At 37.4% G+C, this 16053-nt stretch overlaps 1 protein-coding gene across 7 annotated transcripts in view; it reads right to left on the bottom strand.

The window, feature by feature from the left end:
* DNM3 (dynamin 3) overlaps nucleotides 1–16053 on the bottom strand; it is a 533160-nt gene that overhangs the window by 452219 nt on the left and 64888 nt on the right. For all 7 annotated transcript variants that reach the window (XM_069478342.1, XM_069478346.1, XM_069478347.1 and 4 more), the window contains exon 2: nucleotides 3040–3113. In XM_069478342.1, coding sequence (XP_069334443.1) covers nucleotides 3040–3113 — 74 coding nt within the window. The remainder of the gene's footprint in view (nucleotides 1–3039; nucleotides 3114–16053) is intronic.

Genomic DNA, 16053 nt, shown 5'->3' with positions numbered 1-16053 from the left:
AAAAAAGAAAGAAAAAAAATTTTTTTTAAATCTACAATTTCTCCAAAGACTTCAGCTGGGATTCTGACAAGGATTGCATTTAATTTGTAGATCACTTTGGGGAATATTGACATTGTTAAATCTTCCAATCAATGAACATGGGATGTTTTTCCAAATATTTAGATCTTCTCTAATTTCTTTGAACAATGATTTAGTTTTCAAAGTATGAATTTTACACTTCTTTCATTAAATTTATTTCTAAGTAGTATATTATTTTTGATGTTGTTATAAATAGACTTGTTTTCTTAATTTCATTTTTGGATTATTCATTGCAAATATATAGAAATACAACTGGTTTTTGTGTATTGATCTTGTATTCTGCAACTTTGCTGAAATAATTTATTAGTTCTAATAGCTATTTAGTGGATTTCTTAGAATCTTCTATATACATGATAATATCACCTGCATATAAAAATAGTTTTACTTCTTCTTTTCCAATATGGATGCCTTTTCTTTCTTTCTTTTATTCCATTGCCCTGGCTAGACCTCCAGTACAATATTGAATAGAAGTGGCAAGAACAGACATCTTTGTATTGTTCCTGATCTTAAAGGGAAAGCATCCAGTCCTCACCACTAAGTATGATTTTAGCTATGTGTTTTTCATAGATGCCTTTTATCAGATTGAGGAAGTTCCCCTCTACATATTCCTAGTTTACTAGCAGTTTTCATCATGAGTAGGTGTTGGATTTAGTCAAATCCTTTTTCTGAGTCTATCGAAATGATCCTCTAATTTTTTTCTTTCTGTTGATATGATGCATTACATTCAATGATATTCAGATGTTAAACCAGTTCTTGCATTCCTGGGATAAAAGAAGCCGATTCTAAATATAGAATTTCAAGGGACCCAGGGTAGCCAAAACAATCTTAAAAAAAAATAACAAAGTAGAAGGACTCACAATTCTCAAATTCAAAACTTATTACAAAGCAAGGGTAATTACGACAGTGTGAGACTGGCACAAGGAATAGATGCATAGATCAGTTGAACAGATTGAGAATCCAAAAATAATCCCATGTATTTATGGTCAACAGATTTTCGACAAAGGTGCCAAGATCATACAATGGGGAAAGAACAGTCTTTTCAACAAATGGTGCTGGGACTACTGGATATCCACATGTAGAAAATAAAATTGGACACTTACCTCATAAAAAAATTAACTGTAAATAGATCAAAGACCTAAATGTAAGAGCAAAACTATAAATCTCTTAAAAGAAAACATAGAATAAACCTTTATAACCTTGATTTTGGCAGAAGATCCTTAGATATAACACTCAAATCATGAGCAATGAAAGAAAAAGTAGATAAATTAGACTTCATCAAAATTAAGAACTTTCGTGCTTCAAAGGATGCCATCAAGAAAGTGAAAAGACAGACTACAGAACAGGAAAAAAAATTGCAAATTATATCTAATATGGGATTTGTATCTAGAATATATAAATACCTCTTACAACTCAATAATAAAAAGGCAAAGAACCCAATTTTAAAATGGACAAAGGAGATGAATAGACATTTATCCAAAAAAGATATACAAATGATCATTATGCACATGAAAAGATGCTCAATATCATTAGTCATCAGGAAAATCCAAATCAAAACTACAATGAAATACCTCTTCATACCCATAAGTGTTGGGGAGAATGTAGAAACAATGGAACCTTCATACACTGCTGGTGGGGATGTAAAATGACACAGCTACTTTGAAAAACAGTCTGTTAGTTCCTTAAACAATTAAACATAGAGCTACCATATGGTCCAGCCATTACATTATGGAGTATATTTCCAAGAGAAAAAAAGCACATGTCCACACAGAAATATGTATGTGTATGAATGTTTGCAGCAGAATGATTCATAATAACCAAAGGGTGGAAACAACCCAAATGCCCCTCAGTTGATGAATGGATAAGTGAAATGCGATCTATCCAGACAATGGAATATTATTGAGCCCTAAAAAGGAATGAAGTTCTAATACATGCTACATGCTACAATACATGCTACAATATGAATGAACCTTGAGAACATTATGCTAAGTGAAAGAAGCCAGTTACAAAAGAGCACGTATTATATGACTCCATTCATATGAAATGTCCAGAATAGGGAACTCAGTATGTCATTAGCACCTAGGGATGGAGTGGTGGGGCGAAAGGAGGTGGTGGAAAGGGATAAGAGGGAAATCATATAGGGTTTCTTTTGGGAGTGAGAGAAAAGTTCTAAAGCTGACTGTAAATAGACTAAATCTGTTGAATTATAAACTTTAATTGGCTGAATTATATGGTATGTACACTATATCTCAAAGAAGCTGTTAAAAATATTTGCAACTTATGAGGTATGATTTTTATGAGTGCTTAAATCTAAAGCACTCAAAGAAATTGATAGGAAATATAGTAAAGTCCTCAAGAAGAAATGGGGAAAAGTAAAAGCAGCCAATTCACAAGAGAAGAAACACAAATGGCAAATAAATACAGAAAACAGTTCAATGTCACCAGTTGCTGAAATAAAATGAAAACAAAGCCTCCTTTGCCTATCAAATTAGCATGGTGTTCAGGAGAGGAGCAAGCACAGCACATTAGATATAAATATAAATTAGATACACATGCACGTACACACAGATATTACATGGTTGTGGGATTTTGTGACTTAAAAAAATCCCCAAGCGCACACACACACACATACACACATGTACACAGGATGGAAGTATACCAAAGGAGTATTAGTGGTTATGCTGTACTGGAAAATGATACAGATGGATTACAATCAGCAAATATTATTTTCTGGGCATACAAAATAGTAGTTGTTAAGAAAAATATATGCAAATGAGATTATCTAATGTAATCAAAAGAATTAAAAGAGCAATGAAGGAGGGAGCATTCTGGAGAGAAATGTAGGCAGCTGCCCACAGACTGATCACAAAAACGTTTCTGTTGGTACAACCCAACAGCAAGGCATGGCGGCAACAGGTGCTGTGGGATGTGCTCTCCCATGCAGTAAACAACCTCATTCATTACCTGCTTTAGAAGTAACAAGCTGCAGCACAAGAGGTCGTCTTGTTACAATGCCGGACCCTCGAGGGAGAAAGTCCCTAAAAAAATAAGAAATAAAAGATTAAGGCATTAATCAGCTACAAATTTATAAGTCAAGTTCCACAGTAATTCTCCTAATTCCCAACCTTTCAATGTATCTAAAGAATACTAGACCCATCTTATAAAAGTATTTGCAAAGTTTATTAAAAAGAGTGAAGAGGGCATTATATTGAATATTAATGCATATGAATTATCATAATGACCTCACTGGAACATGTCATTCATTCATTTAGCTAGAATAAATAAAAGTTTGCATTAAGTTTCTGTGTATTATCAATTCACTTTGATTTTCAGTGAATCAGTATTAATAAAAACATTTGATGATGAAATTAATCCTCAAACTCTTTTTGATGATTAAGAAATTCAGTACTCTTTCTGGCCTTAAGATGAACATTACCACCATCAAATACTGACCATTACTAGAGGCACATTAGATTGTATCTTCTAAATGTACTGAAAATTTTCACCAACCAAAAGACACATAAAATGTGGAATAAAGTAGAAATAAATATTGTGTCTATAGAAATTAACAGCAGAAAAAAATATTGCAACTTGAGTTTTATTTGTTCTTATTCCTGATAAATGGTGGTTTTGATAAATAAAGATACTTTAAATGACATTAATATACAGACCAATAAAACTACAGCAAAGAAAGTATCATATAAAATTACATCTGCAATGCTACATAAATTATTACTAATTCTGCAATGCCAATGATATCATAAACATGCCAATATCATAGTTTTTAAATACATTTAGAATGCCTCACAACTTTTAGAAGAATCATCACAGAATTCCATTGAAAGCAAACTTTTCACTCAACATCAGTGTTTTCCAAAAAGTGGCTCCAGGGCCACCAGAGAGTGTTAGGACTACAGATACCCAGGACCCATCCTGAAGCTACAGATTCATAACGTGCAGGGGAAGGTGTGTGGCATCTGTACTTTTAACAGCCTCCCAGGGGATTCTGATGCTCACCAAAGTTTGAAAAACACTGGCCTCAGGTCAAGATATGTTACTCAACCATTCAGTGGGTGATAATGGTATGGGGCATACTATGAGTTTTGCAAGAAATGTGGCAGAACAGAGCTTCAACACAGCTGGGACTTCAATGAACAGCAGCTTATAAAATAGGCAAAGGCCAGTGAGAGTGCTCCAAAACCCAACCTTTAGCTGCACTGATACTTTGGAATGGAGAGTTCCAGAGATACAATTAGGCAAAATTTCCCCTACTACAACTAATTTATTTTACAGGTACTAGTGTATATTCTAACAGAGGAAATAACACTAAAGTCTCTTCACTAAGTTAATGACTTTTCTCCTTAACTCCAAGGCTAATGTTTATGTAGAATGTCACTGTATGTTACTACAATAGAGAATAATGAAACTACAGATTTGTATTTGCTCTTTAAAATTGCACCTGAAATAAATGATATTATTTATTCATGAAAAACAATTCACTGAGAAACTAAGAAGTTCTAGGGAGATGCTGTGGACATGGATTCATTCTAGGTAGACAACAAGAGTTTGGAGTCTAATGGACACATAAAGACACGCACACAGAAAACCATTAAAGAAAAGGAACAGATGAACCACACTGGAGCGAGAACAATACTCTTCTCATGATGATATTTTGAATATATCTAAATACATGTAACTAAATATTTACACTTCTAATGTTCTCCAGTTCTCTGATTATTCTATATTAGAATATGGCATATATAGAATATCTCCAAATATTCTATATTAGAATAATTGCCAATTTGGATGGTTTCAATAATCATTTAAAATTTAATCAAAATGAGCAAAGCACCTACTCTATGCCTAGAACCAAAAAGGAAGAGGTTAATTTGAAGATCAAAATGAAAGAAGGGAAAACAAAACAAAAGTCCAAAGTCCAGCTCAAAGGAGATGAAGGGAATCTGTTTGAGCTAGCAGGACCATGAATGAGATTTTAGGATGCATAGATGCCAAAGAGAAATGATGAATGGCCATTTAACAAATCAATAAAATATTTTCTTTAAACAAAAAAAGAGGTAGAGAAGGAAGGACAGAGGGAAAAAAGAAGGAAGAAAAGAGGTCCAGACCTGCTTTGACTCATGCTTATAACCATACATTTATACTGTAGATTTATAACAATCCCTTTGAACAATGCCTTTGTTTTTATTAAAGCAAAATAGAATATATCAAACATTTTAAATAGCAAATAATTATCATGTGTTTGGCTGCAAAGTAAATTCACAGACATTAATACATCTAATACTTTTCTCTACAGTTTTTTGTTTTGGTTTTTTTTTTGAGACAGAGACTTGTTCTGTCGCCCAGGCTAGAGTGCAGTGGTGCTATCGTACGTAGCTCACTGCAACCTCAAATTCCTGGGCTCAAATGATCCTCCTGCCTCAGCCTCCTGAGTAGCTGGGACTGAAGGCACGCGCTCACCATTCTGGGCTAATTTTTCTATTTTTAGTAGAGATGGAGTCTTGCTCTCTCCTAGGCTAGTCTCCAACTCCTGGCCTCAAGCAATCTTTCCACCTCAGCCTTTCAGAGTGCTAGGATTACAGGTGTGAGCCACCGCGCCTGGCCTTCTCTATCTATTTTTTTATTAAGCAAATAACTTTGCATTAAGAGTAATAAATGGATTCAGGTATTCAACTCCCTTCTTAACTCACTTACTGGCTCCCTTCATGGCTCTTACCAGCACTACCTCCGACACATACATCCTCACTAAAAGTCAAAAGATTTGACAACAAAACCTTGCTATTTGGAAGTCTTTTCCAGTTCTCAGGAATGTCTGAAATGCAATAAAACACTAGAGGGAAATTTTTCTCTTCTGAAGAGTAAGCAGCTCATTTGGCATCCTAAAGATATAGCTCATTCTGATGACCCAGCAAAATAAAAACCATATGCCCAAAATAAAAACCACATAATCCCGTTGTGTGAGCTAAGGGGATGAGCCTTTGAACAACAGACAACTTTGCTTTAAATACCATCTCTACCACTGAATGGGCAAAATTCTCTCTGAAATTCAGTTTCTTTTATTACTAAACCAAGATAATCCTAACTATGCTCCAAATTGTATAGATCAAATGAAATGCAACATGTAGGCAACATTTTTTTTTTTTTTTGAGACAGAGTCTCACTCTGTTGCCCAGGCTAGAGTTAGTGCCGTGGCGTCAGCCTAGCTCACAGCAACCTCAAACTCCTGGGCTCAAGCGATCCTACTGCCTCAGCCTCCCGAGTAGCTGGGACTACAGGCATGCGCCACCATGCCCGGCTAATTTTTTCTATATATATATATTTTAGTTGGCCATATAATTTCTTTCTATTTTTAGTAGAGACGGGGTCTCGCTCTTGCTCAGGCTGGTCTCGAACTCCTGACCTCGAGCGATCCACCCGCCTCGGCCTCCCAGAGTGCTAGGATTACAGGCGTGAGCCACCGCGCCCGGCCTAGGCAACATTTTTAAAACCCAAGCACCATAGAAAAATGTGTTACTATTATTAGTGCTATAATAGGCCACAATGTGCTTTCCCTGATATTGTAGTATTCTCTTACCTAAAAAAATTAAGTTCCTATATACAATATTTTAACATTTCATGAATGGAATTTGGAGATGAGGAGCCACAAACTCTATTTGAACTGTCCTCTTGGTGTTGACAAGCTGCAATGGTTTGGAAAGCTCTTATCCCTGCTCCCATCAACAGGGAGCAAAGGCACTGACACAAACAATCTCAAATAATCCGTTAGCCATTGAGCACAGTCATCCACTTGAATTTTATTATTTTCTGTGCAATAGGCGGTTGGTTTTCTCCCATAAGCATATCTTATGAGAAAATTACTTTGTTAAATTAATAGAGTAAGCAGGACGGTGGCCATGGAAGTAGGAATCTGCTAAGGAGTATGTAACAACTCACCTGCCAAATCAACTAGCCAAAATGAAATTTAAAAATTATTTTTTAAATTAATTAATTAATACAGGAAAAATAGCGACTGTATCTTTAGTATTACTTTGGATTTAGACTATACTTTAATTAAAAATTTATTGTCTAATAAATATATCCAAAATGGACCTTCAAGGTAAAGCATAAGAAGAGTAATCTTTTTTTTTTCTTTGAGACAGGGTCTCCACTATGTCCCCCAGGCTAGAGTGCAATGGCGTCATCATAGCTCACAGCAACCTCAAACTCCTGGGCTCAAGTGATGGTCCTACCTCAGCCTCCCAGGGTGCTAGGATTATAAGTGTGAGCCATCGCACTAGGCTGAGAAATCGTAAGACCAAGCATAATTAAATTAACTCCATTCTATTGCCTGAATGCCTTATTTATGGTTGGACTATACAGATTTTTAGCCAGGGAGAGTGCTTCTCTCTGGATGCCACACAGCAATTACAACGCAAATGCCTTTCTTCTCTCTCAGCACACCTCAATAAAGTGTTAATCTGTACAATCATAACAGTTGGTCTTCAGCCAATAAGTCAATGCTATTTTATGGCTTCCTGACTCCCAGACAAAAAAATAGAGAATAATTCCCACACTATGGTCTAAGAACCATCTTGATAACGTCTCTTATTGAGACGTTATTGGCTCTTATTGAGACGTTATTGGCTCTTATTGGCTCTTCCAGAACCTTACTTACCAGATAATACTATTTTTGCTCCACTAGGAAATGAATGACCTGTGGAAGCCTGAAAAATGAGAGCATACTTGCTGTATCACCAAAGCTAAAAGGAATTTTCTCCCTTGGCAGCAAATAAAGTAACTAAAGAAATGGCTGCCTTCAGTATAGATGTAAATGATCATTAACCAGATTATCTGTACAGTAAATAAATGTTTACCATCTGCCTTTGACTGAAGATGGGAGATATAACTCACAGTCTCCTAGAAGTTAATTCATTGTAGCTGATTCGTTCACAGATAAATAAGCTCAGTCTTGGAGGAGAACGATATGCGAATGCTACAATAAGCGCAACAGGTGCTATGGTTAAGCTCCACACAAGGTGCAGTACTGATGTAGAGCAAGGAAGGTCTATTCTGCTTGGAGGACCTGCCAGAAACAATTTCAGAGAAGAAACATGAGGTAGGAGGCACTTCACAGAGAATCAGGATGTGCAAAGACAGGAAAGACCAAAATAGCACAGAACATTAAGGAACTGTAAATATTAAAGGAAGGTCAGAATGAGAGGAGAAGAGTCTGGAGAAGGAAGCAGGAGCCGACCTGAGAAGCCTTCATGGGTAGTTTGTGTGTGTTTGTTTGTTTGTTTGTTTGTTTTCTGTGAGAACAGGAGGGCGCTGAAGAGTTTTAAGTGATCAGATTTGCATTTCAAAATAATCACTGGGGACTATACAGAGAATGTTGAAAAGGCAAAATCTAAAGACAGGGAGACTAGTCGCCAGCCAGTCTAGGTTATTCAGAAAGAAGATAATAAAGTTTAAGTCCCAGGCAGTAATGGGTGACATGGAGAGAAGACAAATGACAGGATTTAATGATCACTTTGATGTGAACTGCAGTGATACGGAGGAATTAGTGTACATTTCACATTTCTAGTTTGAGTGGATGGACAAACAGTGGTATCACAACCAGAAAAGGAAATACAGGAAGATCTGGTTATAAGTGATATTTATATAGTGCTTATCATGTGCTAGCACCAGCCTAATTGCTTTACATATATTAACTTACTTGATCACATAACAATCCTATGAGGTAAGTGCTATTGTTATTTATTTTCACTTCAGATATGAGAAAACTGAGGCACAGAAAAGTCACGTAATCGGCACAGGGTCACAAAGGTAGTAAGTGACATTTGAGACTCAAACCGTGAGAGTCTAACTCTAGCATTTGTGCTCTTCTTGACCACTGACTATGCTACATTGTAAAAAAAAAAAGTTGGGGAGGAAGATGAGGGGCTCATATTTGTTCACATTGACCTTTACATGCCTGGGGAATATCCAAATGGAGATGAGTACACAGTTAGACGGAGCAGCTAGAACTCAAGATGAAAGTCCTGGCTGGAGATAATAATGTGACAGTCATCAACACAGAAGGTAGTTGAAGCCAAAACAATAGATGAGTAGTAGAAATGGCAACATCTACTAATAGATCCATGGCGATCAGTGATTAAGACAATATTTAACATAGGAAGCTGAGAATTCAGAGATATTAATGGAACAATTCTATTCAAATCTGAATTTCTCTATCTTCACTGGAGCTTTATCAGATAAATAAATAATATAATATTTATTTCTGTAAAATGCTTTTAAACACTTCTTTATAAGGCAGTATAGCATGGTGGTTTAAAGCACAGATTTTAGCACTAAAATGTCTGGGTTTGATCCACTCTACTAATGGCTCAATTTCCTCATCTGTAAATAGATGGGGTTGGGGGGGTAACAATACAATCATATAATCCTTTATCTGCTGGTGGCCAGATGTGATATGCAATTTAGTCTTTTTCAGATTTTAGAAAGGTAAAATGATGCATAAAACTTATACTGAATAACACCCCCAGCAGAGTCTGAAGCAGCATCCTGGAATCAAACACAAAATTATGCATATTTCTGTAGCAAAACAAATGAATTCTCATAAGGAGTAATAAACACAAACTGTGAACAGTCTGCCAGTAAATGAGTTTGGGTCAATATAAGATTTGCCAAATGAGTTACAAAAATAATATTTGGTTTTCAGAGTATTTTGCATTTTTAAATAGTAGACAAGAAGATTGAAGTACTTTTAGGAACATCTAGTAAATAGTAAGTAGTCAAAAATATTAATTGTTATTGCCATGATCATCTTAATTATTATCATTATCAACATCATCATCATCATCATCATCATTATTTTTAGCAGTGGTAAGTTGTCCTAAAATTCATTTAGTAATTATTTACCTAAATTTGTTTCTGAGGCTAACATATCTCCATATGGATGAGTAGTGATTATGTCTTGCTAGCCATAGGCATGTGGCTTTAGGGTAGACTACATCCAGTTTGTCACACTGTACACTAGTCTCCCCTTATCTGTGGGCGATACATTCCAAGACCCCCAGTGAATGCCTAAAACTTCAGACAGTAGCAAACCCTATATATACACTAATGGGCAAAAAGCATAGACAGCGAGGATATGCTGGACAAAGGGATGATTCACATCCCAGGCAGGACAGAGCAGGAAGGCAAGAGATTTCATCATGCTACTCAGAACGTGCACAATTTACAACTTAGGAATTGTGTATTTCTGGAATTTTCCATTTAATACTTTCAGACCAAAGTTGACGGTGGGTAACTGAAACAATAGAAAGCAAAAACACAGATAAGCGGGGGGCTAGTGTATCTAGATTTTTTTTGTATGAAAAGGAAAATGTACCAAAATAAACACCCATGACTTTAACATTTTCATCTGCTATTTTGAAAGTCATCAGCTACCTAAAGACCTCATTCTCTAAGAGATCTCGATATTGTTCCACTGCCTGCCACGAGAAAAGGTTAATGCAAAACATAGAATGAATGCTTAAACAAACAAAAGAATCAACACAAATTCCAACTACAGTGTGTTCAATTCAAATACAGAACGAAATGAACCCCCTGGCATCCAGAGTATTCCACAAGCGTGTGGCAAGTGTTATTTCTAGCCACTTAAAAGCAGCAGTGAAAAGAGCTCAAATACTTAGAAAAGAAAAGATCTCCATTCCCATGAGGAGAGGCATTTATTAGCACTTAATGGCCCTCTTTCATTGCCTTTCCACTGATGCATCTCTAATTGTTCCAATTATAATTTCAAGTAACAAAACCAATAATGGTAAAAGTCTATAGCTCAGTGTGTGCATTTTGAAAAGAGGTCTTTAACGGCACAAACTACATATAAAAGTATATGACAACATGGGATCTGGGCAGGTGATGTCGCAATAAAAAGAGAGGAGGGGGGTTGGAGAGAGCACTGGTTAAGAAACCAGCTTAGGTTCCAGCTGTGACCTTACCCCACCATTTAATCTATAAGAGACTCTTTCTATATCTTTAAGAAGTGAGGACTAAAGGGGTGTCTTCTAAGGCCTCTGCTAATTCTACCAGTCTCTGATGCTAGAAGTCAAGATACACAGAATCTGTTTCCACCTCTGACTTTCTAAGCAACCGTAAGGCTTTCTGCTTTCACTTCCATAACTGGGGATGTCAGTATCCAGTTTAAAGTTCAAGAAAGGCAAGAACCATCTCATTTATTTTCTCCTCACTACCACACATAGCACCTAACTAGCAAGTGCTCAAAAATATCAGAGGGAAGGAAAAAAGGCAGGGAGAAAGAGAACGAATGAGGCAGGAAGGCAGAAAGAAGAAAAAGGAGGGAGGGAGGGAGGGACAGGCCAAGGAATTAAATATGGCTGGAGCATTGCATGTAAGAACAATGGTAAAAGATGAGTCTGGAATACGGATTTCTTACTTTTAAGAAAGATCATATTAGGAAATTTCAAAATAAGAGAATATACTGTGTTAGAGAATACTAGAGATGTCTATTCAATGTTTTCTGTGATCAGAAATTAAGATACTTAAAAACTTACATGTATTTTTTAAACTATAGGTTGTAACCAGTAAGTGAATTGTGAAATCAATTTTGTAGATCATAACCAACATATTTTTATAATGGAAAGGAAAGGAACAGAATTCAACAGAAAATATATGAGTATATCACACAGAAATGCTTAGTTTGTAAAACTTTTGTTTCCATTTTATACACATACAAAGGGTCCCAATGTAAAATGTATTTCTTACAATGAGATACAGTCAGTGATTGGAAAACACTGTAAATATATATGTTTGTGGATTTTAGATATAGTCCAATTCTGTATTTCAACAATAAAAAACAGTTAATCATTGAACATTGAAGCAGAGAGCTTTAGATATTTAAAGCATTTTATTAAAGGCTTGAATATCCTACGTTATTGTGTCTTAAGTCCCACTGGGGTTGCAGTTTTAAATAGCGTATCAAAGTAAGCCTCATTGAGAAAATGCAGTTTAAGCAATGACTTTTTCTTTTTTTTGGAGACAGAGTCTCACTCTCTTGCCTGGGCTAGAGTGAGTGCCATGGCATCAGCCTAGCTCACAGCAACCTCAAACTCCTGGGCTCAAGCAATCCTCCTGCCTCAGCCTCCCCGGCAGCTGGACTACAGGCACACACCACCATTCCTAGCTAATTTTTTCTATTTTTTTAGTTGTTTGGCTAATTTCTTTCTATTTTTAGTAGAAACGGGGTCTCGCTCTTGCTCAGGCTGGTCTCGAACTCCTGAGCTGAAGCAATCCTCCTGCCTCGGCCTCCCAGAGTGCTAGGATTACAGGCGTGAGCCACTGTGCCCAGCCTAAGCAATGACTTGAAGGGGTAAGTGAATTAGCCACGCAGATTTGGGGAGGTGTGTGCCTGGCATGCGAGTAAGGAATGAACAAGGGGAAGAAATCGGAGATTAGGTCAGAGAGAGAAAGGGGCCCAGATCACCTGGGCCATTGCAGGGACTCAGGATTTTCTCTGTGTGGAATGGGGCACTATCAAAGGATTCTGAACAGAGAAGTGACATGATCTGACTTACATTTTTAAAAGATCACACATTAGCTATTGGGAATAAGCTGTAGGGGTCAAAGAGAGAAGCAGGAAAAACAATTAGGCAATGTTAGAGTAATAAAAGCAAAACACCAGGGAAGCCTGGACCAGGGTGGTAACAGCGAAGGGTGGTAAGAGGTGGTCATATTCTGGGTATACATAAAAATACAGCCCATCTAGAATTATTGCAGTGCAGTTGGGTTGGGCAAAGACAAATTTGTTTCCAGAATGACTTGGGTTCGTATCTCAGCTCCACCTCTCATGGAGTTTCTATTACCTTGGCATATTTCACATCATCTCTCTAAATTTCATGATCCAGGTCCATAAAATAAAAATAGCATCACTTTGAAAAGGTGTTGAAAGGACTAAATAACTTGCATAAAGCACATAGCAGGACTCCAATAAATGTGACTTCTTTTTCTTTTTTTTAATTATGATTATGTGTTAGAGACATACGTAAAATACAAAAAACCCAGGAAATCATCCGTAGTGGAAATTTCCTGGAAGCCAAGAATTTTTATTTTATTTATTTATTTATTTTCTGAGGCAGGGTCTCACACTGTCACCTGGGCTAGAATGCAGTGGTGTGAACATATCTCATTGCAACCTCAAACTCCTGGGCTCAAGTGATCCTCCCACCTTACCCCACTGAGTAGCTGGGACTAGAGGCCTGTGTCACTATACCCAGATAATTTTTTTATTTTTTTGTAGAGATGGGGTCTTGCTATGTTGCTCAGGCTGTTCTTGAAATCCTGGACTCAGGCGATCCTCCCACCTCAGCCTCCCAAAGTGCTAGGATTACAGGCATGAGCCAGAAGTTAAGAACTTTTAATGAAAATAACATATAGTTTCCAAAATAAATTGGGTATCTGTAAAATGTAAAAGATTAATGTATTTTCATTAAAAAACAAAAATAATGGGTTCAGGATCGTGTCAAAACCTTCAAGATAAAACACATTATCAATGAGATTCTGTGCAAAAGTTGCTTGACAATCTGTAAGAAGACCAGATAATGGCGGGACATGAAGAGTAGTTCTCAGGTGTCAGAGAGTCTCTGGGCCTTTGAAATGGATCCAAGTTATTTAAACTGTTATAGGAAGGAATTAAAAGTTGTTTTTTTAACAGAGTACAATTGAACTACAGCTAAAAATATCTTACTAATGCTTGTCTAGCTACATCATTCATTTCTTTAGCAAATTTTTGAAAGCTACAATGTTACAGGCACGTGAAGAGATGGAACCATCCAGTAACAGCCCCTTCCCTCAGAGAAGTCAGCCCAGTACATTGATTCTTCATATACTGAAATCACACTCTATCTACATCAGCAGTGGAACACCTGCTAGAGTTAAAAACTCTCTACTTCCAAAACAGCCTATTATGTTTCTAGTCCTGAGACTATAAGGACTAGTTTTAAGCCTATGCATGGTTTTCACCCTTACAATCTACTAGTCTCCACATCGATTTTCCTGTCTGTCTTGTTTCTTCACCCTTCAATAAAATTGATTTTGCGTACCATTCCCAAGTAAAATCTACTGAAAATACCTTCCTCACCTATTAAAAAACTAATCCTCATAACTAACTTATTATGTTAAAAGATTTCTTTCTGATTTTCGAGATCCTCCCCTAAATCTAGTCTCATATCAAGTAAACATTTTTTGGCTATTTTCCTCCCTACCACACTGAGAGAAAAAAATCCTCAGCTATCTTGAGACAGGTCTGGCTAGGGCTCCCCCACTCCCCACCCCACGCCATGCATGCCAAAATCCTCCACTCCATGCTTTTGCTACTGTGGCTCTCTCAACCTTAAATACCTTCTGTCTCTTTAATACAAGTAATTTCATTCAATCCTCATAACCAACTGTGATTTAAGCAAGACAGGCGTTATCTCTATATCGCAAATTAAGAAGCCAAGAATTATTTTTAGACTTCCTATTCTCTGCTTATTCAAAAAGGAAGAGTGATATTTGACATGAATTTTGAATAATGAGTAAGCACTTTCCAGGTTGTCAGATGAGGATGAGGACATTTCAGGATGGATGTGTAAAGGCCAGGGAGATATTAAAGAGAAATACATACACAGTAACACGTATGTGTATATGTATGAATGTATGCACACAAAGCTATGAACTGCTCCACTAGACTACAGATGCAAGAAATGTCACATCTTTTTGATTTTCAAATTCAAATCAGTTCATACTTGAAGGCCAATGGTCAGCCACATCAGTAAGAGGTCCAACATCAGACACATGCTTAAGAGCTCTTCTCTTATCCCTTGGGTAGTATCAGGACCCCAAAGGTGATGCAATGAAGAAAATATTAGGCAAGGGCTATAGGCACTGGCTCATAGCAACCTTCCCTGGAGATGCTCATTGTCCTCTGTGGCCCTGCTGAAGGTGATTTAGCTCCACTGGTAGCATCCACTACTTACCCTCCATGCCACCCTTCCTAGCCTCTGTGCCAAGTTAGCTATGAGGACCACCTCCACAGATGTCAAAGTCATTGCCTCAGTGCTCAGTCCTCCCTAGCACCCACATAACCATACCCACCTCAGGACCTCCAAGGCACTGCCTCAATAGAGTACCAGCTTGAACTACCCACAAAAAAACAGACCATCCTTGACTTCCTCTCCCTGGAAAATGTCTTTCTTCCCTGGGAGAGATTGGCCAATCTTCTAAAGACCACCTGCATTTTTTTCCCAATATCTTACAACAGTAATGGGGTTTAGTTGTTTTCCCAAGGGCTTTAGACACAGGATGGTCCTAAAAGCCTAGGCCATAAATTCTAGGACCATCCAAGAGCCTGTTCAAATTCCTTGGAATGAGGAGAATTCATTCTTTAGGAATGCTGTAGACAACCTCCCTTCCCCAAGGATAAACTGTATGCTTTTCTTAATGCTGCAGAACAGACAATAAAGTTAAATTTTCCTATCTTGCTACAGTAAATTCTTGGTAAGTTTGCCCTGTTACATATATAAGTAACTTTTTTTTTTTTTTTTTTTTTTTTTTGTTGAGACAGAGTCTCACTTTGTTGCCCAGGCTAGAGTGAGTGCCGTGGCGTCAGCTTAGCTCACAGCAACCTCAAACTCCTGGGCTTAAGCGATCCTACTGCCTCAGCCTCCCGAGTAGCTGGGACCACAGGCATGCGCCACTATGCCTGGCTAATTTTTTCTGTATAGATTTTTAGTTGTCCATATAATGTCTTTCTATTTTTAGTAGAGACGGGGTCTCGCTCTTGCTCAGGCTGGTCTCGAACTCCTGACCTCGAGCGATCCACCCGCCTCGGCCTCCCAGAGTGCTAGGATTACAGGCGTGAGCCACCGCGCCCGGCCGATATATAAGTAACTTTATGTCTTCTTTTCCCAACTACATCACAGC

Source organism: Eulemur rufifrons, chromosome 8 (assembly GCF_041146395.1).
Source record: "Eulemur rufifrons isolate Redbay chromosome 8, OSU_ERuf_1, whole genome shotgun sequence".
NCBI classification, from domain to species: Eukaryota; Metazoa; Chordata; class Mammalia; order Primates; family Lemuridae; genus Eulemur; species Eulemur rufifrons.
The sequence above is the reverse complement of the archived record's forward strand: the minus strand, read 5'-3'. Positions and strand labels throughout refer to the sequence as shown.